The 23,697-nt window shown below is 39.5% G+C and overlaps 2 protein-coding genes across 5 annotated transcripts; both read right to left on the minus strand.

Moving 5' to 3' along the window:
* Positions 1-261: 261 nt before the first annotated feature.
* LOC104215171 (KH domain-containing protein HEN4) lies at positions 262-12,542 on the minus strand. 4 transcript variants are annotated; one of them, XM_070160146.1, is made up of 9 exons: positions 11,799-12,542; positions 4,755-5,129; positions 4,235-4,486; positions 3,447-3,651; positions 3,268-3,356; positions 3,086-3,162; positions 1,903-2,014; positions 1,659-1,828; positions 262-470 (listed from the first exon to the last, which is right to left on the minus strand). In XM_070160146.1, the coding sequence occupies exons 1-8, from the start codon at positions 12,489-12,491 to the stop codon at positions 1,688-1,690; spliced, it is 1,944 nt and encodes a 647-aa protein (XP_070016247.1). In that variant the 5' UTR covers positions 12,492-12,542; the 3' UTR covers positions 262-470; positions 1,659-1,687. The 4 variants fall into 4 exon arrangements, with proteins under 4 accessions (XP_070016247.1, XP_070016248.1, XP_009763245.1 ...); XM_070160147.1 differs by lacking the exon at positions 262-470 and adding an exon at positions 5,373-5,442 and having other exon boundaries at positions 1,587-1,828; positions 11,799-11,874; XM_009764943.2 differs by lacking the exons at positions 262-470; positions 11,799-12,542 and adding exons at positions 5,373-5,442; positions 5,619-6,035 and having other exon boundaries at positions 1,587-1,828.
* A 1,313-nt stretch (positions 12,543-13,855) lies between these two features.
* LOC104219046 (V-type proton ATPase catalytic subunit A-like) lies at positions 13,856-22,911 on the minus strand. The gene is made up of 20 exons (XM_009769683.2): positions 22,638-22,911; positions 21,731-21,857; positions 21,526-21,581; positions 21,370-21,426; positions 21,124-21,235; positions 20,994-21,031; positions 20,787-20,888; positions 20,091-20,147; positions 19,914-19,985; positions 19,694-19,795; positions 19,516-19,578; positions 19,306-19,438; positions 18,751-18,857; positions 16,320-16,514; positions 16,152-16,238; positions 15,963-16,067; positions 15,029-15,126; positions 14,868-14,946; positions 14,521-14,609; positions 13,856-14,378 (listed from the first exon to the last, which is right to left on the minus strand). Exons 1-20 carry the CDS (start codon positions 22,713-22,715, stop codon positions 14,264-14,266), a joined length of 1,872 nt encoding a protein of 623 aa, XP_009767985.1. The 5' UTR covers positions 22,716-22,911; the 3' UTR covers positions 13,856-14,263.
* Between the last annotated feature and the right edge of the window lie 786 nt (positions 22,912-23,697).

Below are 23,697 nucleotides of genomic sequence, written 5' to 3' on the forward strand. Positions count from 1 at the left end.
ATATTTTATCTATCAGACTAAATTTTCAATTAATCTTAAATAGCATCAATTTATACTTCATATTTCATATTAATATTTTAAACTCTATAACTAATAAAATAATGTGATATAAAATGAGACGGAGGGTATACTATCTTTTGTTTGGGTGAAAAGAAAAAGAGAGCAAAATTATGGACAATACTTGTTTGAGAAGAAATTTTTGTACCCTCTCTCTCTCACTTATCTCTTTTTGTTTCCGTGTAACTTTTTATTCACTGAGGCTAGATGAATGGTACCTTTGTAATTATTGTGCGCTGTGGAACGTCGCTCGATATGTTAATGGATCATTTCGAACTTTGACTCATTGAGTCAAGTGACAAACAGGTCATTACGCAATTCATTTAAACTTGGTCACTTTAGACGAATTACAAATTGATTTCGCCACCTCATATACTATAGCAAAGGCTGTAGTTGGCATCTTCTTGTCAAACCTGCAGTAGAAACAAGGACATTAAACACTATAAAAAGAACGCAATATTGGGACTCTAGGTCATTTGTGACTAAATTAAATACGATTACATTGTATTAATCCAGAATTGGAGAATAAAATAAGATTCAACCATCACAAAGGGTATGTATGTGTGTGTGTGTGTATATAAAAACAAGTAAATTATTTCTTCTTTATAATCTCCCGCGTTCAATTTATTTCTAGAAGGTAGCTTTCATCCTTGGAGCTCGCTGAAATTATCATATTTATTGCTATCAACATATCTCTTTTCCAAAGCGAACATATTTGCCTAATCGCCTTTGTAGTAAAAAACAGAAAACACGTCTCTTTATTATATGTGAAACTTTATATCCTTTTCTATAAAGGAAACTTTATTTACACATCCTTCTTTAAATGCTGCAGCAAGTAGGTGATATGCATTGTGTGACCTAAAGTTCCTCCAGCGAGACCACTCAACATGTTACAGGGGTTGATTTCATGTATTGTCATTATGCTTTTGCCAGTAAAGTCACAAATCTATTTTTTGTCACATTAACATAACCGGGCTATATCCATTACAACAGTAGAGACACAAATCTATTTTTGGTCACATTAAAGAAACTGAACCTTTCAATAAATTACTACTCTAAGACTAATAAACAATATATAATTCTATGATTTTCATGCACATGATAGTGTCCAAGCAATTCAACACTCAACTGATTATTAGCAACATGTATAGCCAAAGGAAATCACAAGGATTTAGAAGGGTACATCTACGTCTTGTGTTTCTTATAGACCCACATCAGAATGCTCCACATACTACAAGAATCATATGAACTGATAAATTCATGTGCTTGTCGTTTTCTATGCAGACTTGCACAGGTTTTGCCTGCAAAATACTCCAATATCCAAATGTGATGGAAAAGACAGCTAACCCCCCCCCCCCCCAAGAGTCTCTTTTTATATTCTCTTTCTTTCCACTTCATTAAGGCTTTTTCCCTTTAGCCCCTCGAGTGATAATTCTCACATACCTTATGTCTTTCCCACAGGTTCTGACAATTATTTACACTTATTTTACTATCACAAATATGTGTCAACTGAATTGAAAAAGGAAATGTGAGTTAAGAACTTGATATTGCTCCTAAGAAATAAAAAACAAAAACAAAAAAGAAACCACCACATAGGTTACCTCTAGGAACATGAATAAAGAAGGAAAATCTACATATTCTGTTCAGATAAGATGAAGGCATGAATAAGGCTCTGAGCAGCTCGTGCTTGATCTGGTGTCCCCGACACAACAACAGTGCCTTCTGTAGAACTGGCTACAGGATCATGAACTATTATCTTAGCACCTGAAATCTGAACCCCAAACACAAATGTTAACTACCTTATCTAAGAAGAGAAACAAAGCTTCCACAAGGAAACTGACCTACCCTTGTTATATCACTAAGGTTGCGAGAATCCTCTCCATAAACATGTTTTAACAAAATCTGAGGAATTACAACTTCAATAACAATGCCTGGCAAATTAGGTGTTGCCGTCTCACTGCAAAAAGAGTTTAATATAGTGGATATGCAAACCGATGGCAAGATATGAAAAGGATACGACAAATAGCAAATTAAACAACAATCGAAATCAACCAAGAAAAATAAATAGATCTATGAACTTCCAAGTCAAATGTTCAGATTCTACACCCCTTTCTCTTTCATTCATTAACAATGAATTGAACACCTCAAGTATCTCCAACAGACTTATCTTTATACTACAGTCAAGTTTAACATTTAATTAAAGACCTCAATATCTCCAACACAAACTTTACAACTCAAATTTTAAAGCAGGTGACCCGTGAGCTCTGCAGGGATTCCATTGACTTGCATTTGAAGTTTATGTGGATACTATTCTTACAAGAGAGAAGGGGTTCATACCTCAGTAAAGGAAATTCTATCTCATCATGTAATCTACGTCTCTATCTAGCATTCCTGTTTATAAGAACTTTACATTTTATAGACAAATGCAAATTACAGGAAGCTGAACGACTTAACAAATCTGCCCTCATCCAGCTCATAAGGCGGAGCTGCATACTCATGTTTGACCAATTTTCTGTAATCGTCCAGCCGCCAAACCCCAGGTTAAGAGAAATTTGAAGACTACAATAGCATATCCTCTACCCTATATTTTTTAAGATAGCCTCTTTTCGTACTTCCATAAAGAAGCATGTTCTTTTACATGGCTTGTCTATGTTGTGCATGCAAAGACATAACTTTCCTGACAAAATGGATTAACAGTGAATTGAGTTCATGCTTCTATATAGCTTTTAAATTCCTATACTGTAGCCTGCAACAAAATTAATCAAGCCGCTACCAACTAATTGCCCACAGCTCTCCACTTAAAGTTGCACAAGGAAAACCAAACTAGTATCCCCAAAAGGAAACAATTTTACCCCAAGTGAATCAGAAACCGGTGAGTCCTGCACTAACAGGGAAACCAGTAGCCCCTTTAGTGCATCCAACCCAGCACTCCCCTGGGAGATTCAATGGATCGCTTCAAGTTATTAGCAGTGATCACAATTTCATAAGCAACCTAAGACATTGTTGCAGACAGAGGAAAACAAGTTACCTGCCATTGTGCCCATTCTTCAAGGCAAAGCCTCCACTTAAATCAGCCACTCCAGCTGTATATCTAGAACTGACTGCCTGGATAAAACAGCAAGAAGGAACGTGAATAGTCGGGAATGCAACATTCCCAATCATAAAAAATGTGTCAATAATTTACATTTACTGGAAAGAGCTCCCACAAACCTGAGGACCCCATCTTCCAGGTGAAGGAGGTCTATCAAAAAATGGAACATGTCCTTGTCTTTCATAGCCATGGAAATGGGGAGCACGATCTGAATAAACATTACGGTCTAAATAATGTGAGCCAGCAGTTCATAGGGTTTGGATAAAATACCAGGTGATCTGAATACCAGGTTCCATACCATGAGGGTAGCCAGCAGGTGAGCGGTAACTAGGAGAAGCAGGACCGTGCCTTGGCCTGAATGATGGGGATGGAATTTCAGAATAGGAGGGAAAATGCGAAGGGGCAATATTTGAAATATGTGGCTTCATGGGAAACATTGTATCACGAAGCCTACAAGTAATTTGGAACAAAGCATCCTGGACAGAGTGCATGCTCCCAATAACCTGTAGAGAATTCAAAATCAGAAGTCACAGTTGGAACAATGAAGGATAGAAAACAAGGTTGAACTCCTTCTCATTTATATTTTTTATATAGTGCTGGTGGAGGTAAGTTCCACCAAGTGAGACAGAAATGCAATTCAATTTATTTGAGATACACGTGCATGTAACAAGTATCAGAAAATACAGACATGGAATGCACGTCTCTTTGATGATCATCATCGAAACACTTTGATTAGTCTATCTGAATACTCTCACATCTTAAATGCTACTCTCTCCCCACCCATCCCCAAGAAATTTAAGCAATATGAGTTTATAGAACAGAGGTCGAAATGCAACTCAATTTATTTGAGATCCATATTCATCTAATTAGAAGTATCACAAAATGCAGAAACAGAGAACACATGTATCCAGTAATCATCAACAACACACACCGTGATTTCCCTGTCAGAACACTAACTTCAACGTAAAAGCTGTCCCTCCCCCCCCCCCCCCAGAAAAAAGAAAAGGAAAATTCCAAGCAACACAAGTTATATAGCTGAGATGTAACGACTACTACATATTTTTTAGAATGAAAATCTGTATTTACCTGTAAAACTTCTTCAGTGTGGGAACCATATTTTGGAGAATGTTCTCTAGGAAAAATACGTATACTAGCACCAGTGAGTCGTCGCAATTCAGCAATTAGAATACTTCCATTACCAAAGAGAGAACTCATGTGACGTGCATGTACCAGAAGCCTTGAAACAACTGCAGCTCCTGGTTCAAATCCAATCTCGGCAATTCTGGCCTGTACACGAATAAGAGCTTCCTGAGCAGGGGAATGTCTTTGCTCTGGGTTCTGCAGAAAGAGCAAAGCAGCTGATCTCAATAAAGCTTGGCAAGGATAGAGTAGCAATGTTAAAAGATCAACACATGCAATTCCTCCTCACTCAATTATATATTCAACAAGTTTAAATAATCTTCAAATTGACTCTACACAGTTGATCATATGACTGCCAAGTGGCACAACAAGGAAGTGAGCATATGACTTTAACATAACAAATGCAAGTTGGATCAGTGTTTCAAAAAGCATAAACAGTTGCTTAGTTAATGGTCAGCCTACCCACCTCCCTTGCAGATATCACAACAACTCTTTCATCTAAATCAGATGCTGAATCAGCAATCTTGATAGAAGCACCAGTTTCATTCTGCATCACCCTTATAATTGAGCCTCCTTTTCCTATTAAGTTTCCAACTTTGTCAACCGGACACAACACCTTAAACATGATCTCTTCCTCCAAGACCATCCTGTGGTTGATTCCAGCACTTTCAACACCAGAACTCCTTGAAAACTGATCTGGAGTGTGATAACCAGTTCCAGTTTGTGACATTCCTGAAAATTTTGGGGTAGAGGCATTTACTGAATCTATCCTCGAGTTATCCTGAAGACAACTTGAAACAGACAACAGAGCTTTTCTCACAGCTGAAAAGCTTCCGGTTATCTGCAACGTGAAGATATCCTCTGAGAAGTCAAAACCACATACAGAGTGATGTAATCATGCAAGCGAGACAAAAACAATTAAAAAAATGAACAAAAATATTTCTCAAATAAAGCTAATAAATCAATCCAGCATTTGACTCTGCTAAAATCACATATTCTATATAATACACACAGAAACATCACATATACTTGTAACAGATCTACTTGGTATAAAGTGGAGGAGATTGAACTTCTGGAAGCATACTTGGTATGGGATCATTGTTTAAAAGGATTGCCCCCAGCATCTGTTTGCCATCTCTGAAAATCAGCCAGCTCTGGTGGAGGGAATAGAAGAAAACAAAGATTTAGAAGGAATTGCAGGTTTAGGAGATGGAGGAGTTGGACGATATGATCACACTGTGTCTCATCAACTTTTAATGTGAGGGAACAGAAACTTGCAGGTGGAAGGATCAACTGATAGTAAAATCTCAGTCATTCTTTCTATTAGTACCTGCCAAGAGTGATACAAGGGATTTTCCCCTTTGCATCAGCATAAACAGAGGTACAAGTAAAGTGGTTCCATTTGTCTCGTGTATGCTCCTCCTTGCCCTCCAACTTAATATTACAACGGTCAGCTTTGGATATTGTCATGACACTACGAAGGTTACTTTGGTCTAGGTTTATGAATAAAATCAACGAGTAAAAGTACCTCCAACTCAACCAATATTTATATATCATAACTGCTTAGACTTGGTCGAGTTTGTCAGAAGACATTGTTTCATGGGTTCATTGATTGGCACAAACAATCCTATCACGATAGTATATATTTTGTGCACAGCTGATATTCAATATGTCTATATGACTGGAGGGGTGTTGTAGAAAGGAACTATTCTGCATAGGGCTCCTACTTTATATACCGCTTGTATAGAGGATCTTCCCATTGTCCACAGGGGGGGGAGCCACTTATAAATGATGCCCTTTTATGCTAGATTGATATAGTATCTAGTATCAATCTCACTCATGCATTGCCTTACTCACAGAATACGTCACTGTTGTTCCTTTTCCTCCTTTCCTTTTTATCATTTTGTATCCATCATGCTTCAAGTTACGGACTTCCAAAAACATGCACTCAACTTTGTTTCACCTGCTTCCAGTATAGACTGCGGTCCAAAAAACTTATTTCCTTAAATGGCAGATTTTTTTTTTTAATCAAGACCTTAAATGGCAGAATTTACAATCTTCATGCATTCAATTGAACATAATACATTGCTATGTGATACTTTCAATTAGATGTAAGAGCTTTGCTGACTCCATTAAATTTTTATTTCAACATATCTCTATGAACTCAAGTATAATTAATCTATTCCAACTTCTTCCTCTTACTCTCCATTTTTGTTACTGCTGCAGGTGAACCTACTTTTGACAGGTGAGCATGCAAGATAACAGCGAACCTATCAGAAAGGAGGTCTATTAATTCCCTTTTTGAGTATAATTTACACATTCTAACAATTGTTTCTTCCTCCGTAGAGAAACAACAAGTTCAACACTACTGTGTTCCTTTAGGTACATGGAAGTCGTGAGCATGATCAAAGAACCAATTAAGCACAAAACTCCTCAACGAGAACAAATATTGTTCAGAGTAGTGTTCAGAGACAGTGATATGCAATCAGCAACTCTCTTCGTTTCAAAACATGTGGCAACATTTCCTTTTAATCCATCCCAAAAAGAATGACGTCTTTCTAAATTCGAAAATAAGTTAAACTTTCCATTTTACCTCAATAACAAGCTTTTATTGCCACACGAATGTTATGTCATGGGCTGCTTTCCAGACATGCCCCATGACCCCTTGGCCGCGCCCCATGGCGGCCTAGCAAGCCTCACAATGCCTAGCGCCATGGTCGGCCCCGTGGTCTTGGCTGCGCCAAGTGACAAGCGCGCATGTGCCTCTGTCGCCCCACCGATGCCTCTCGCCAGCGCCCAAGGGCTGGCCAATGACAACAGCGCCGCGCGCCCTGACAATGCCGCGCGCGCAGATCCTGATGCCTCGCCAGCGCCCAGCTGCAGGCCCATTCCAGCAGCGCCTCGCGCACAGACCCTGATGCCAAGCACCAGTGCCCAGCCTCAGGCCAGCACATCAAGTGTCGCGCGCGCCCACAGCAACGCGCGCGCAGACCCGCAAGACAAAGATGCTGCCATCGGACTTAGTTTTTCCTTGTAATAATCTAAGTCCTTTTCATTGTAATCATAGACTAGTTTTCATCATTTTCATTTCAGTGTGCTTCTACAGCTTTATTAGGACTAGTCTTGTAATGTTGGTTTATTTTTTTTAAGCATTATTAAGGGGGACCAAACAATCAAACATTTCAATCAGCATTTTCTGGTGTCTCTCCCCCTCGACACCACATCATTGTAATCAGCATTTTCATTCAGCAATAAAATCATCATCATCATTCAAAACCCAATTCTCTCTCAGCTTCCGCAATTTGCTTACGACATTGGTTTTCCCGCACGGCACTGACAATCTAGTCTAGCGTGCGGCGAGGACCTCATTGGCGGACAGCAACCGCACTGACATCGGTTGCTTAGCCTTACGTTGCCCTTCCAAAGATCATCAGGAAGGCGTTGCGTAACAGTTGGTATCAGAGCCTAGGCTCGACATCGGACGAGGGAACATTTGCCATCATCACCATTTCTGACCATGGTGAATCATGGGGAGCGTCTAGCATCCCTAGAAGAGACGGTTGACCGATTACGACCCATCGTAGAAACGGTGCCTGATCAAAGCAACAACCTAGTGCAAAGGTTGGACGACCTGGACCGCCGAATGCGGCAGGCCGAAAATGACATTGCAAACATCAGTCGTGACTCCGACGAGGACCGACAAACGGCAGCCATCGAAACTGCCAATATTCATGGCAAATTTGAGGACCTCCAACAGGAGCGTGCCGACGATTTAGCCCATCAGCAACATGAGGCAGACAGACTAACTGCCATGCAGCAAACCATAAACGACTTGACTGACAAGCTCAACGTTGTCAATGCTGCCTTACAGAGCCTACTTCGAGAAGGCGACCATCACATCAGGGGTGCAGCAAACCTCACCCCCATTCCACAAAAGCTTAAGATACCGGAGCCAAAGCCATACGACGGATCCCGGGATGCTAAAGAAGTGGAAAACTTCATCTTCGACATCGAACAATACTTCGATGCCGTGGGCCATTTGGAGGAATCCAAAAAGGTAGCGACTGCTGCCATGTATCTTCAGGGCGATGCCAAACTTTGGTGGCGGGTCAAACACGAAGCCATCAAGGCCGGTGAAGATACTCTTCAGACATGGGACGAATTGAAGGTAGCCATACGCCTGCAGTTCTTTCCCGAAAATGTGGAATACAATTCCAGGAGAAAGCTACGGGACCTCCGCCACACCAGATCAGTGAGGGAGTACGTGCGCGAATTCTCCGCACTCATGCTAAACATACGCGACATGGGGGACAAAGACAAACTCTTCGCATTCATAGAAGGTTTGAAACCTCATGCCCGTATGGAACTACAGCGACAACGGGTAGACACCCTGCCCAAGGCCATTCAAGCTGCAGAATGCCTTGGCGACTATCATTTGGGAACTCAGAACGACAGGCCCCAGCCGTCTGTCCGAGGGGGATTCAACGGGCACCATCCCAGCAATGGTGGCCCAAGCAAAAGTGGGGGAGATCGGAGTGCATCCAAAACTAAGACTCCTCCCTCCAACAGCAACAGTGCTGCATCCATCAACAACAATCAGGGGAGAAAGCCTCCCTCAGAATGCCGTCATTGCGGCGGGGCACATTGGAACAATGAATGCCCAAACATCAAGGTCAATGCTCATCAGACTGTCGAGGATGAGACAGATGCATCAGACACATCTGAAGACAACCAGGTAGGCGCCTTCAATGCAATTGTTGGCTCTATCCCTCATGCCTTAGCGGGGACCAGTGCATGTCCTCCTAAGAAAACATCAGTCCCGATCACCAGGAAAGGGAAAGAAAAGATGGACGAAGGACCTCCTAAGCAAGCGAGGACCCTAATGTTCGTCGAATTGAAAGTGAACGGCAAGCCCCTTCACGCATTGATAGACACGGGTGCCACCCATAACTACTTGTCATCAACGCAAGTAGAGCGCCTAGGTCTTGTGGTACAAAAGAGCAAAGGCCGCGTCAAGGCTATCAACTCACCACCTCAGACATTGGGTGGAACAGCTACAAATGTCCCAGTGAAACTTGGCCCATACAAAGGAAGCATCGACCTGCGCATCGCAATCATAGATGACTTCGACATCATAGTGGGTTTGGAGTTCATGAGGCAAACCAACACCATTCCAGTACCATTTGCCAACATGCTCCTGATGATGGGAGAAAACGGGGCCAAGCCCTGCACCATACCATGCTTTCCCATAAAGATGGCCGCTGAAAACATCTCGGCCATGCAGTTGGAGAAGGTAGTCAACAGACATGAACCTCAGGTTCAGGCTACCCTTCGCAGCAACAATCAGGCCATCATGTCATCGGCCTCAAAAGACTGGTGACGCTCATCATCGTGTGAAGACTTGTCAGCCATGCCACAAGGACAAGTCGGATCACTCATCACAGCCGGGACCCTCGCAGCCATTACATGTCCCTCAGAGACCATGGGAAAGTGTTTCCCTCAGATTCATCACGGGATTGCCCCAAGTCGGCAATCTTGCATCCATCATGGTTGTCATAGATCAGTTCTCAGACTATGCAACTTTCATAGCAGCCCCGCAAAACATCTCAGCAGAAGATACAGCTCGACTCTTCTTCTCGCACATTGTCAAACATTGGGGCCTGCCCAAAAACATTGTTAGTAGGCGCGACTCACGCTTCACTAGCAACTTTTGGACCCATCTCTTCAGGTGCTTTGGGTCAACATTGAGTCACAACACAGACATCCATCCACCATCGGATGGCCAGACAGACCGGTTCGATGACATGCTGGAGGAATATCTCCGCAACTTCGCAACCGGATCACAGAAGCATTGGGTGAAGCTCCTGGATGCTGCTCAACTGTGTTTCAATTCTCAAAAGAGCCATCATACAAACAAGAGCCCTTTTGAAATTGTTACCGGACAGCAACCGCTTCTCCCGCAAACGGTGAATGCCTCAACCATGCCGAAATCTCCTCGAGCTGCCAACTTCTCGAGCGAATGGGAGCGCAACATGGAGATAGTGCGGAGCTATCTCATCAGGGCCCAAGAGCGGGCAAAAAGGTTCACCGAACAAAAGCGTTGCTTTTCCCAACATCAACCAGGGGACAAAGTAATGCTACGCATCCCAAAGCAGTACTTGTTTGCAGAAAGGACCCATGACCCTCGCCTGCAACAAAAATACATCGGGCCCCTGTCCATTGCAAAACGCATTGGGAAGTCCACATACCAGGTCAAAACTCCATCCTGGTGGAAGATCCATCCAGTCTTCCATGTCAGCCGCATGCAATCATTGCTTCGCTACAACAGCAAGCTCAAAGAACAGAGGGCGCAGACCTCCCATCCAACAACCATCAGAAACATCATCATCATCATCATCATCATAAGGCTCCGAGGACGGCGCCAACTCAGGTGGGGGAGAATGTCATGGGCTGCTTTCCAGACATGCCCCATGACCCCTTGGCCGCGCCCCATGGCGGCCTAGCAAGCCTCACAATGCCTAGCGCCATGGTCGGCCCCGTGGTCTTGGCTGCGCCAAGTGACAAGCGCGCATGTGCCTCTGTCGCCCCACCGATGCCTCTCGCCAGCGCCCAAGGGCTGGCCAATGACAACAGCGCCGCGCGCCCTGACAATGCCGCGCGCGCAGATCCTGATGCCTCGCCAGCGCCCAGCTGCAGGCCCATTCCAGCAGCGCCTCGCGCACAGACCCTGATGCCAAGCACCAGTGCCCAGCCTCAGGCCAGCACATCAAGTGTCGCGCGCGCCCACAGCAACGCGCGCGCAGACCCGCAAGACAAAGATGCTGCCATCGGACTTAGTTTTTCCTTGTAATAATCTAAGTCCTTTTCATTGTAATCATAGACTAGTTTTCATCATTTTCATTTCAGTGTGCTTCTACAGCTTTATTAGGACTAGTCTTGTAATGTTGGTTTATTTTTTTTAAGCATTATTAAGGGGGACCAAACAATCAAACATTTCAATCAGCATTTTCTGGTGTCTCTCCCCCTCGACACCACATCATTGTAATCAGCATTTTCATTCAGCAATAAAATCATCATCATCATTCAAAACCCAATTCTCTCTCAGCTTCCGCAATTTGCTTACGACATTGGTTTTCCCGCACGGCACTGACAATCTAGTCTAGCGTGCGGCGAGGACCTCATTGGCGGACAGCAACCGCACTGACATCGGTTGCTTAGCCTTACGTTGCCCTTCCAAAGATCATCAGGAAGGCGTTGCGTAACATTACACATGCATGGCTTAATCTTTGAGACAAGCATATGACTACTGGCAGGATCAACCAACAACAATTACGCCTGAGTTCCAAACAAGTTGGAGTCGTCTAGGTGAATCCTCACTTCTCCATTTAAGCTCAATTCATGTCATCAGTTCACATAAATTGCATCAGAGGGAGTAAATGATACGGAGTATTAAATTCAAGACAGCTGGATATTAAAATGAAGTGTATGGAGCACGAAGAAAGTGCATTGCCTGAATTAACTCGTCACCAGGTGAAGCACAAGCAAGCAACTGATCTTTAGGCAAAACCCTAACTTGAGCTCCAGCCTCCTGTCTTATCTTCTCAATAATCTTCCCCCCTCTGCCTAGCACGCTGCCAACCTGATTACTCGGTGCTAACAGCCTACAAACAACCACTCCCTGTGGACCAGATACGTCACTACATTCATCCTTCCTCCCCTCCCCTTCCGCATTCCGCTCCTCGTCCACCTTCAATATCCTCTCGAAAACTCTAATCAACGCCCGCTGAGCCTGCGATGACGATGACTCGTCGTCCAAATTTGCTAATTCTTCGGCACTGGAATTAGCAGCTGAGCTGCACTCTTTCTTCGTCGAGTCGGCTATTATAACAATAACGCGCTCATCGCAGCCGGGAAGTGAATCGTCGATACGAATTTTAGCTCCGGTCTCCTCTCGGACTTGGCGGATGATGGCGCCGCCTTTGCCGATGACGCCGCCGGTTTTGTCCGCCGGACAGAGGATACGGAAAAAGGCTTCACTAGGAGCGAGCTTCAGAAAAGGAGGCGGCGGTGTACGGAAGGTATTGGACGGCGGAGTTGCAGAGGAAGACTGTAATTGGTGACGGCGCTTGGTGGGAGTGGAAGCAGTGGAAGTATCTGCTGTGGTGGAGTCCAGCTGTCGCTTCTGCGCGAAGGATGCGTCCATGAAAGGGAAAAGGCGTTGAAAGAGAAGAGAAGCAGTAATATGGACTAGTGAGGATTTTTTTTCGCGCTATATTATTGCCGAAAAAATGACAAAAAAATATAGGAATATTTACACAACAACCGGTTAAATTTATTAATAGTACTAATTATTTTTTTAGTAGATTATATACAACTATATACATATTATATACTAGTCTTCTCCTAACGTGCGTTGCACCTTTGTTCCCTATCATTATTATAAAATATCGACAAATTTAAAAAAATATTAAGTTATAAAATAGGAAATGCTGCAACTAACAAAAAATGTCAATTTTACCTTTTAAATTTTATTCATTAAACAAAATTCATAACAATGGAGTGATGTATTTTTCATTTAGCAAGAAGTGTTTGAAGCTAAGTAAGGTAATATAACCTCAAATGTATGATTATGTTGATGAATTCCTGCTCTAAATTTAATAAACACATGTAAATAGTCTTAACAAAATTAGAAAAAATCTAAAGAAATATATATTTCAACAAAACCTGCAATCAAAGCATAATGACTATATATTTATCTTCGCCCCAAATGTTCAAACGTAGGATTGTTTGTTCAGATTTATAAATACTTCCTTAGAAGTAGAAATGAAAATAAAATTATAATAAAATCTAACTTGCACTCACTAATTAAATATTTCGCTTTACTCAATCAAGTACTCACAATTACATACCAAAATTTGAATCTCGTAGTCTCGGAAGATAACAATAAAAGAAATAAATACAAGAAAATATTGAATGAGACTAAAGGTATAACACCACAATGACAAAAAAAAAAATATTTATTCAGTAAAATTACAATACCTCTAACTTACAATTGAATGTTAGTCCACACAAGAATTTATTACGTATATTTACATATTTGTACAATAATAACAAATTGTATAAATGTGTAATAAAAGGGTAAAATGGTCGATCAATATTTGAAGGAGATTTTAGTAAAATAACTTCCACTAAAAGCCTTCGCACTCTGATATGATATGATGATGATTAATATTATATATTCGAGTGGTTCAGTTACATCCAGTGGCAAAGCCATGTTTGCCGAAGGGAATCAACGGCATGAAATTCTTACCTCCGCCACCGGTTAAATATGATGATTCTATAGAGCTACTTAGCTGGTAATAGAACTAAAATGCATAGTCTAAACTCTAAACTACTTGTGACCACTATTCGATGTCCTTAGATCCTAAGCTTTGATAAACGTTGTAAATTCAAATTTAACACAATAATTCTTGATTTATCGTAATTGTTGTCCTTCCACTGTCTAATTGAGATGTTGAGAAAACCAACTATACACTGAAAAAACATAAAACAAATGGAGACCAGCAATTTCAAGAGAGGTGCCTCGAGACCTTATTATTAATTATTGCACATAAGTTCAATAAATTAAAGAACAAACATTGTACCCAAGTGATATCGCTTAGGTATAAATTCTCAATCACAAACTTTATTCTTCAAATCTGATGATAAAATCAAAACTCAAGATAAATACACCTAATGACCCTGTCATTCGCCATGCTACTGGATAAATAGAGATACAGCAACCACATAAAAGACTGAGCAAACACGCATTTTTCCACCATGATTTCTCCAGATTTCAGGGATCCAGACGTGCATTACGGAAGACTGCACACAACTCACTTGATGTGTTCTTACATTGTAGAAGACTACAGAATTATTTTCTGCTCACGAATTCGGTCGATTCCTCCAAAAATTGCACGTTTCAGCAAATAACAATTATCGAGTCTCATCCTCAAGGTTGCGGAAACCAGCAGTCAAATCATCATGAAGCTTCTTAAACTTGCCCACCAGAACGTCTTCGCCTTCTGCTGGATCCTCGAACTTTTGGGACCTGTGTGAAATGGAAGTGTAAAAAGCAGGAAAAATAGGGAAAGTACAGGCCAAGTATTGGACTGTCAGCATGGAGCGCAACTGCATCTGTAATATGATGATAGATATAGCAGAACAAAGTCCATGTCTAGGCAGTAACTTACACCAAACGGTAGAATAAATCTCCTAAACGGTGCTTAATCAGAGTGTAAGTAATTTTCTGTCCGTCCATACCAGCTCCTCGTTCAACAGCCTGTCCAAAGATGATAACAGAAGATGTTACAAGGAAATCCCAAGGTTCAAGTTTCTCTGGTTACTGGTCTAATGACAATTGTCCAAAAAGCTACCTTAGAATCTTGCTAAATATGACAAAAGGAGATGTAATTGCATAAAATAACATGAGTCATCAGTATAAAGAATTGAAATGCATCTGCAGAAAATAAAAAAAATGCACTCCGAAGGAAATAGAGAAGGAAAATCCTGATGCATTGAATGCCAAGACTATCATTACCTGGTTAGCCAAGTTATAGAAGTGGATAATGTTGCGCAACATCCAAACAGATTTGTAGAAAGGGCAGAACTTATCATATCTGTCATAAGACAAAAAAGTGAGACCATGCCAATCCTAATTCCTTCCAGAATAAGGTATCACAGTTTATTTCTATAACTTACGGTGTAAAAGCATTTTGTGCAAGGTAGTCCTCCCTTAAAAGCTTTGCAGTTTCCAAGGTAATCTTATCTGTTTCAGCTAAAGCATCCTTTCCGACAAGCTGCAGAAGGCAAGATCACCCAATTTAGGATGGATGTGTAGTTTCTTAGTTTTTAGGTAGTAATATGTCAGAATTGAATGCCAGTAATTCTCTTATAGAGCTAAAACAAATATCTTAATAACTTGAATATATATTTCAGTAGTAATAAATATGATAAAGAGTCGCGGACCAACCTTGGAAACCAGATACCTAATCAATTTCAGTGGGATATACTAGGAATTGATTGATTGAAGGAACCAGAAGGTAAACAATGAGTTCTAGAGTAATATTACAATGCCGTGTTTAGTAGTGCTGCATCTTTGTTGAATGTTCTTACTTTTGAATCCCTTTCTCTAATACCCTCCTACAAGTGTAAGTTGGTTCTTGGGTTTACGCGTGGATTACTTATTTTCTCTGTCTTTTTTTTTTGGCGGGAGAAGATTGTAGAGTGGAATTAACATAGCTATATGTCAGGGACCAAAATTCACCCAGCTGTGTCATTCTACCCAATGTAACCAATTTCTTTTCCACCCAACACAATCCATCTAAGTATGAATTGCCTCCCTCACAACATGAAATATGAATTGCCTCCCTCACAACATGACTTTTAAGTCTGTTCTTCAAGGAATATGAACAAGGAAGACAGAGAGCAAAGGCTGGCAAATAGTTATTTGACCAATGGATGTTTCTGTGTCCATATCAGCAATAGTCAGACCAAATACAAGTGAAAAAGCTCCTTAAAACAAAAACAAGCCTAAAGGTAGTGCTACATCGACCCCACCATCCCCTTCTCCCAAGTAAATTAAATCGGGTGGCAATATCACATACAGCTCCAAAGAAAGCAAAAAACCACATACTTGAACAATTTCATTTAGGTCATCCTCCCTCTGCAGCACCTCACGGGCTTTTGTCCTTATGTCAATAAAATCAGCATCAAACTTCTCATAAAAGGACTCTAGTGCCTGGATATAAAAAAAATGTCAAGTCAATGAGAAGCAGTTTATCGCCAATGAGCACAAACAGCAACAACAACACCAACAACATACCCCAGAGTATTTCGAATAGGAAATAAGCCAATTTACAGAGGGAAAGTGTTTCCTTTGAGCCAATTTCTTATCCAGACCCCAGAAGACCTGCAAAAGAAAAATCCTTTAGAGAAGCTGGCAGAGGCAGGAACCAAAACTTCCAGTAATGACGATTGTGTTTTTACTTGCCTGAACAATACCGAGGGTTGCAGATGTAACAGGATCTGAGAAATCTCCTCCTGGAGGAGAAACAGCACCAACAATCGTCACACTACCAGTTCTCTCTGGTCCACCAAGACACTTAACTTTACCAGCACGCTCATAGAAAGAAGCCAAACGTGCTGCCAAATAAGCAGGATATCCACTGTCTGCAGGCATCTCAGCCTGAAAGGTGCATATTGTATCAACATACATGAAGACACCAAGAAAACAACTTCTCTCCACATTGGGGAAGTCTCGTTTACTCTATTGAAGGTTTTGATCCATAGCACGCCCCCACAAGTTGCCCCAATGGTTGAAACTGGACTCTTAATGGGGCAGCAACTTACATGTTAGTAAGCATATATGCTTAGAAATTTAAAAAGGGTGAATAGAGCACCCCAATGAAAATAAAAAGAAAAAGAGTTTCCTTCTCTATATAACCGACTAAGGTTAAAATGCATGATATAGAGAAGCTACACAGATACTCCAAGCTGCCACTTTCAAAAGGAAAAAAAGTCTAGGAAGTTGGAAAAAAAGTAATGAGACAAAGGCCAGGGCATGGCCACCGAACTTACCGAAAAGAAATTGAGAAGGAGAAAAGGAAAAGGAGATGCCACAAAGTTCCTTCCAATAAAGTATAAAGATTTTTCTTTTTGAAAATAATAAGAAAATTTATATACTTTGTTGGAAGGATAGATCTTTATACTTAAATCTCTCTAGCCTGCTCTAACCGCTAACCTTCAAGTCGAAAATACGCGCTTAGAAGAAGAAAATAAAAGTAAATCCCTTCACTTACTCTAGGAGCAAAGTTATCTGAATCTCACGCAAGATAGGAGTAAAAATTAATGACTAAAAGAAAGTCCAAAATTACTTTGAACACCGCAATACTAACTGCAAGTCCGCAATCACATACCAGTAACCTCTTTACGACTGCATTAATGGTACATTTTCACTAATGTCCAGTCAAATCCGTTTCATTTTGAATATAAAACAAAATCAGTTCTGCTTGCCACAATGATTTTACTGAGATTTGGATTTCACACAGATTTTAGTTTACAATGTCTGTCTGTGCATGGGGTGGGCAATATAACGAGTCAAGTACTGACAATGCGAAAAAATGATAAAAGAAACCTTAAAGCATCAGTTGCCGAGAATAGGAGAATATTTTAGCTGTTGCAACTAAGAGCATGTTTGGAAAGCCACCTTGGAAATGGATTTGGGTGTAATTGGGTGTAATTATACAATTTGGCATGTTTGTTTAGCCAAGTAATTACTTGGTCAACATGGAATTGGGCGTAATAGGAGGGGTGTAATTACACTCTCCAATTCTCAAGGGAGAGGTGAGAATTGGTGGTAACTATACTATGTAATTACAAGGTTGCTTTTTAGTTTCTTTCCTTTTGTTTTTATTTTAATTTATTTTCTTTATAACTTTTTATTTCTATTATTTTAATTTTTTAATTTTATTTTTACTTTTAAATTTCTTTTCAAATTTTTAAATATATTTTCTTTGTACATTATTTATTTTTTATTTCTCTATCTTTACTTCTTGTGATTCCATATAATTGTATATTTTATTTATTTTATTATTCTATTTTGAAACTACACCTCCTAGTATTAGAAATAATGAGTCATTAACAAACTTGGCATATAATGAGTGATGCAATTAAAGTGGAATTTCGTTGTTGAATGTGGTTATAAACTTATTATGTTTCCTAATCTTAAACTGTAGTGGAACTTACTATTATTATGCTGGAATTTGACATATGTTAAACTTTTTTTTTTAGAATTTTGAAATTGTCTTATATTCATAGTTTCAATTTACTTGTTTTAGTAGTATTGGCTCACATTGCATATTGTTCATGTCTTTAGTTAGAATTGATACATTAGTTTTGTCAAACATTTGAATAATGTTATGACATTATATTTAAATATTAATTTATTTTATCAAACATGAATTCTATGATATTCTTACAAAACATATATTTTTAGTTTTTGTAAGTCTCTAAACTAAATATTATTAATTTGAAAAATATATATATATATAAATTATTTTATAATAAACATATGATTACTAATTAATGTATATTCACGAAAAAATACCAAATATAATATCATTTATACTTATAAAAATTTACAGGCATATATTTGTTTTATTAACTTTTAAGTTTTGATAATTACTTTATTTAAAATTTAATCTAATTGTGTAATTACACTTGTGCAACCAAACAGTAAACTTGTAATTACACTATAACAAACAAACAGGTCTTTTTAATTACACAACTGTGTAATTACTAGGTTGTGTAATTACTACCCTAGTAATTACACCAATTCCAATTACCTGGTGGCTTTCTAAACTGGCCTTAAAGAAACGAAGAAGTTATCAGACTTGTTGCAATGGAAGGAACGGCGTACTCACCAATCGACCTGAGATTTCACGTAAAGCTTCTGCCCAACGAGATGTCGAATCTGCCATCATACTGACATTGTAACCCATGTCTCTGAAGTATTCTGCTATAGTAATACCTGAAAATCATAAAGACACAAGCTGAAGAACTGCATTGGTGTATGAAGAAGAGCTTGCTTTTTTTAGAGAAGAAAAGGCATCAACGGAATATAAGATGACACTTTATATCGGAAGCGTAGGAAGCAGCACTCAGCAGAAAACATCTACATGAACATGAACATACAAAGAACAAAAAGAGGAACACTCTTTTATTTGGTATAATAAACAGGTGCCGGAGCAATTATGTTAGCTAGAATTCTAAAGCTAAGCAATTACACTTATTCTACTGGACATTTAGTCATTCTTTTTATCAAGAGCAAGAGAGGAAAGACATTTTACAGCAAGCATATATCATAATACAGGAAAATTACACGATGAGATAAGACCAACTGTAAATGGCAGAATCAAGGACCTTCTCCAAGGAATATTGACATAGTAAGAATATTAGAGAGTGAAGCAAGTACCGACCTGTATAGATAGAGGCCTCACGAGCAGCCACAGGCATGTTTGAAGTATTAGCCACAAGTGTGGTACGTTTCATGACAGACTCTTCACGCCCATCAGGCAGTGTCATTGTCAATTGAGGGAAATCCATAAGTACCTGAAATTAAGGGTCTTCTGCTATGTGACTCAATATAATAAGAAAGAGCTCGCAAATAGAGTGGAAAAACTCCATACCTCTGCCATTTCGTTTCCTCTTTCTCCACAACCAACATACACGACAGTGTCCGAGTTAGAGTACTGCATTCATTATTAAAACGAAACAATAACTTGAATAAGCTTCCTAAGGATCAGTTCTAATTTTTGGAAACTGGAATTAAGTAGGTAATCCAATGTGAATAAATATGAGACTCGCCTTGGAAAGAGCTTGACTAATCACTGTCTTCCCACAGCCAAAAGCACCAGGTATGGCACAGGTACCACCAAGCACTGAGGGGAACAGGGCATCCAGAACACGCTGACATGAAATAGAGCAGTTTTCTTTTAAGGGACACGAAATAGAGAAGTTAAAGCACAGATGTCTAAAATTCTCACATGAAACCCCAAAAGAGGCCTAATATCTAAGCAAGATTTACCTGTCCAGTAAGAAGAGGAGTATCAGCAGCTAACTTTGATGCAACAGGCCTAGGAGTACGCACAGGCCAAGTCTAAAGAGATGGGAACAAGTTAGTGTCAGTATCCACTGCTGAAACTGTGATACAAACAAAGCAAAAGCCAATCTATGGAACCCATGTAACTAGAGTGTTATTGACCTGAAGCATAGTCACTTGCTTTTTGACGCCTTGAAACTCAAGCTCAAGAACAGTATCCTGCAAGCATAGGGGGGAAGAGAAAACAATGAAGTCCCCTGATATAATAGTCAATGCATTGCTTGCAATATCTTATCTTTTCCTTATTTGATCTCTGATACAGAAAAAGATGGTCCTACGGCAATCTTATCGTCTTTCGTTCTTTGATAAAAATTATATAACGTTCTTTTTAACAAAGGAATATACATCTTAACTACATGTTCTTACAAGCTATAAATCTTAACCATTAAAACAATGTAACATGAATAGTACATTGAGCAAGTCATACACTTGCTACCAAGCTTTAAAATGGGAAAAAATAAAGGAAAAGGCATTACTACTGGAGCCATCTAAACTGCAATCTAGGTTTGCTGTTCCGGAAATGGAGTAGATTTTCTATTTTCCTTTCCAAACAGTAAGTACAGGCCAATTGGTGGCATAATTTCACACGCTCAGGGAGGTGCCTAATTGCCATCAAAATGATTCAAGTTGGACCAGCTCTTAGACAGTCGAACCATAGCTTTATAAAAAAATTACTTCAGACCACTATGCACTACAATAGTAGAAAAATGGGTGGACCTCAAATAGAAGCTTAATGAGCCAACAATAACAGTAACACCAAATGTGTACTGATATTTAAAGCATAAATTGTTAACATACATTCAAAGAGTAGTGACCAGCTGGAGCAATGTAAGTAATCTTTCCCATGGCATCAGGAGGAAGAGCAACACGATGTTCCATTAAGGTGTTCTCAAAGACAGTCTGCCAAAAGAAAATTCACGTATATACTCAGATAACAATGATACTGGAATAGGGCTTTGGAAAAGGTTATCACAAATTTAGTTAAAAGAAGTTAAGTTCACTTACAGCATACAAATCTCCACCTGTTAAGAGATCTCCCTCACCTGGCACCATGATATTGATAATGAGCAGAGTCATCAATATTTTTCTAAGTTCAAGGTCCAAAATGTCATATAGTAAAAGGCTACAATTATACCTATTTTCTTAGGCTGAAATTCCCATAGTATATCCTTGTCCAAGGCCGGAACAGATACACCTCGAGGGATGTAGACATCACCAGACCTTTTTGCAATTGTCTTCAGAGGCCTCTGCATTATTGAGGGAGAAAACATATAAAAATCATGTAGCAGCTTTCTATTGATTGACGCTAATGGCTCTGATTTCACAACGCTTGGATTAAGAATTCATTTAAAAAATGAAAAGGACATTGTCAGATGATAACCTGAATACCATCGAAGATGTTTCCCAATATTCCAGGACCCAGCTCTACTGACAGGGGCTGTTATTTGAAACAGAACATGAAGATCTTGGAATTTTGAAATTTTAATTGACAGTTAAAGGAAAACAATTGAAGCTCAAAGAAAGAATTTCTTTTGACCTTGCGTGTACGTAGCACAGGATCATTCACCATCAGACCAGCTGTTTCTTCATAGACTGCAAGAAAGGCAATTTAACAAACAAATCTTGCTTTTAGTTTGAATCATGTGAAGTACGATACTTTAAAAGCTGGTCAATATCTCCTTTTTGCAAATAGCTTAGGAACAGGCAAAAGCAAGGAAGTAAGAAATTCAAGAGCAATATACCCTGAATTGTAGCAGAATCTCCTTCGAGCCTAATAATTTCACCAATGAGATTGTCATGTCCGACACGAACTAGTTCATACATGGCAGCCCCCGCCATTCCATCAGCAACAACCACTGGTCCAGACACCTGTTACGGAAGATGAATGACAACCTCATAAGTTCTACCAATAGCCCCTTTCGTAGTGGAGTGGGAGAGTAGACTTAACCAGTGCTAGGTGAATAGATCAGAGTCAAACCAACAAAGATAAGTATAATCATCTTAGTTGTAGCCAAAAAAAGAAGGTAAATACACTCATAATAATAGAGAAGCAGTAATTTTCACATAAGAGGAGTAGTAATCAATAAATCAAGCAGTGAAAAGACCAAGTATCTGCATACAAGCTAAGGCAAAAGCAGATATTATAATCAGTGACTAACACATGATTGAACTTTATAGGTTCGGGATTCTAGGAAAGCAACCTCAAGTGCTAATAATTGGGTTTGGAATTTAATATGTGTTCATATTTTGTGGATTTCTTAACACATACATGGTATAGTCAAAGCTAATGGGTTCGGCCGAACCCATATATTACACTCTAATTCCACCCCTGGACTGATCAATGAGAACAGCAACAATCAAATCAAAGTCGCAAGATGGTTAATTTTTATTTTTCATCTTTATTATCACGGGTAAGTTTAGTTGCTTTTAGTTGCCAGCTGCTTGACCGACGATCCACACTAAAAGCTTCTACACAAAGAGTAATCTAAAGAAAAGCTCAATACAAATAGAAAAGGTTAGGGCTTAATGAATCGTCCGGGTAAGTGAAGTCAAACCGATCCAATCATATCCAGTTTCCATCCGATTAAACAGAATAAATTAGATCTCAAAGTCAAAAAACAATTACAGATCTAGGGAAAAAGAGAATACCTTTCTGACATAGCCATACTCGCTTTCCTTCTCAGAATCCTCAAAAGTAGTCATCGGACCTCCGAAGAGTGACGGCATTGTGGGAGATTGATGCAAATAGACAGAAGTAAATCTGAATTGCAAAGATCTGATACCTCAGAATTGAAATCCCGCACACAGAGAAGTGAGATTGAGGTCAAAGCAGAAGCAGCGAGAGAGTAGATAGGCAATAATTGTTGGAGGAACCTTCACCTTGTAGTGATAGAACGAGGGAGGGCAGTAACTCTCGTGTTTGACTTCAATTTTTTGTAGATCCAGTTATATGTAGACACGTTCCGCATGTGTAGATCTACTTACATGATCTGGTTGCCTGCCCCTCGTGAATCTGGTCCTTACATGTGCAATTTAGTTTATTGTATTTTTATTATTTTGGCCAATTTCGTAGATAACCACTAAACTTAGGCAATTTTTTTATGGGATGCGAAAATATTAATTTCACACTTAACCTTCATAGATGTCCTAATACTTTTTATTTTTGTCCAAAGTAAATTCAAAACCACCTTATAAAGCATAACACCATTTTTACGGTATTAGGTGTTCCACATGTGCATGTCATGTCAACACCATATTAGAAATATAATAAATTAATGATTTTTACTATTTTTTCTTCTTTCTTTTCATTCACGTATTTTTTTAAAAATTTTCTTCCATACCTACGACCAATTTCACTAAACCTAAAACTCTACTCCTGCTACAACCATTATTGTTATTTTCTTTATGTAAATGATTTTTTTCCCAATAACACTTTGTGTGTAAATTGTTATTCAAATATTTTAGCCTAAAACATAGCCCTGAAACTGATCTGGATAAGGTTAACCGCACGATTGCTTGTCATGTCCACAGTTTATGTCTAGTAACTGCCAATGTGTTTGGCATACTAACGCTCGTTACCATGTATATGCCAAGGGCCTAATCTAGTAGTCAACAATGCATCTAAGTGCATTTCTGCACCCTTTTTGACCAGCTTCTAAAATCTACTTATTTTAAAAAGTGCTTTTTACAAAAGTACTTTTGGTGAGAA

Source organism: Nicotiana sylvestris, chromosome 10 (genome assembly GCF_000393655.2).
Source record: "Nicotiana sylvestris chromosome 10, ASM39365v2, whole genome shotgun sequence".
NCBI lineage: Eukaryota > Viridiplantae > Streptophyta > Magnoliopsida > Solanales > Solanaceae > Nicotiana > Nicotiana sylvestris.

Coding starts and splice junctions, on each gene's coding strand:
- LOC104219046 (XM_009769683.2), bottom strand. CDS start 22,715: ATGCCGTCACTCTTCGGAGGTCCGATGACTACTTTTGAGGATTCTGAG. Junction 21,858..22,637: donor AGTATGGCTATGTCAGAAAG/GTATTCTCTTTT, acceptor CTTCCGTAACAG/GTGTCTGGACCAGTGGTTGT. Junction 16,239..16,319: donor CAACCCTCGGTATTGTTCAG/GCAAGTAAAAAC, acceptor TTTCTTTTGCAG/GTCTTCTGGGGTCTGGATAA.
- LOC104215171 (XM_070160146.1), bottom strand. CDS start 12,491: ATGGACGCATCCTTCGCGCAGAAGCGACAGCTGGACTCCACCACAGCA. Junction 3,357..3,446: donor ACCTGCTGGCTACCCTCATG/GTATGGAACCTG, acceptor ATGTTTATTCAG/ATCGTGCTCCCCATTTCCAT. Junction 3,163..3,267: donor CTGGAAGATGGGGTCCTCAG/GTTTGTGGGAGC, acceptor TGTTTTATCCAG/GCAGTCAGTTCTAGATATAC.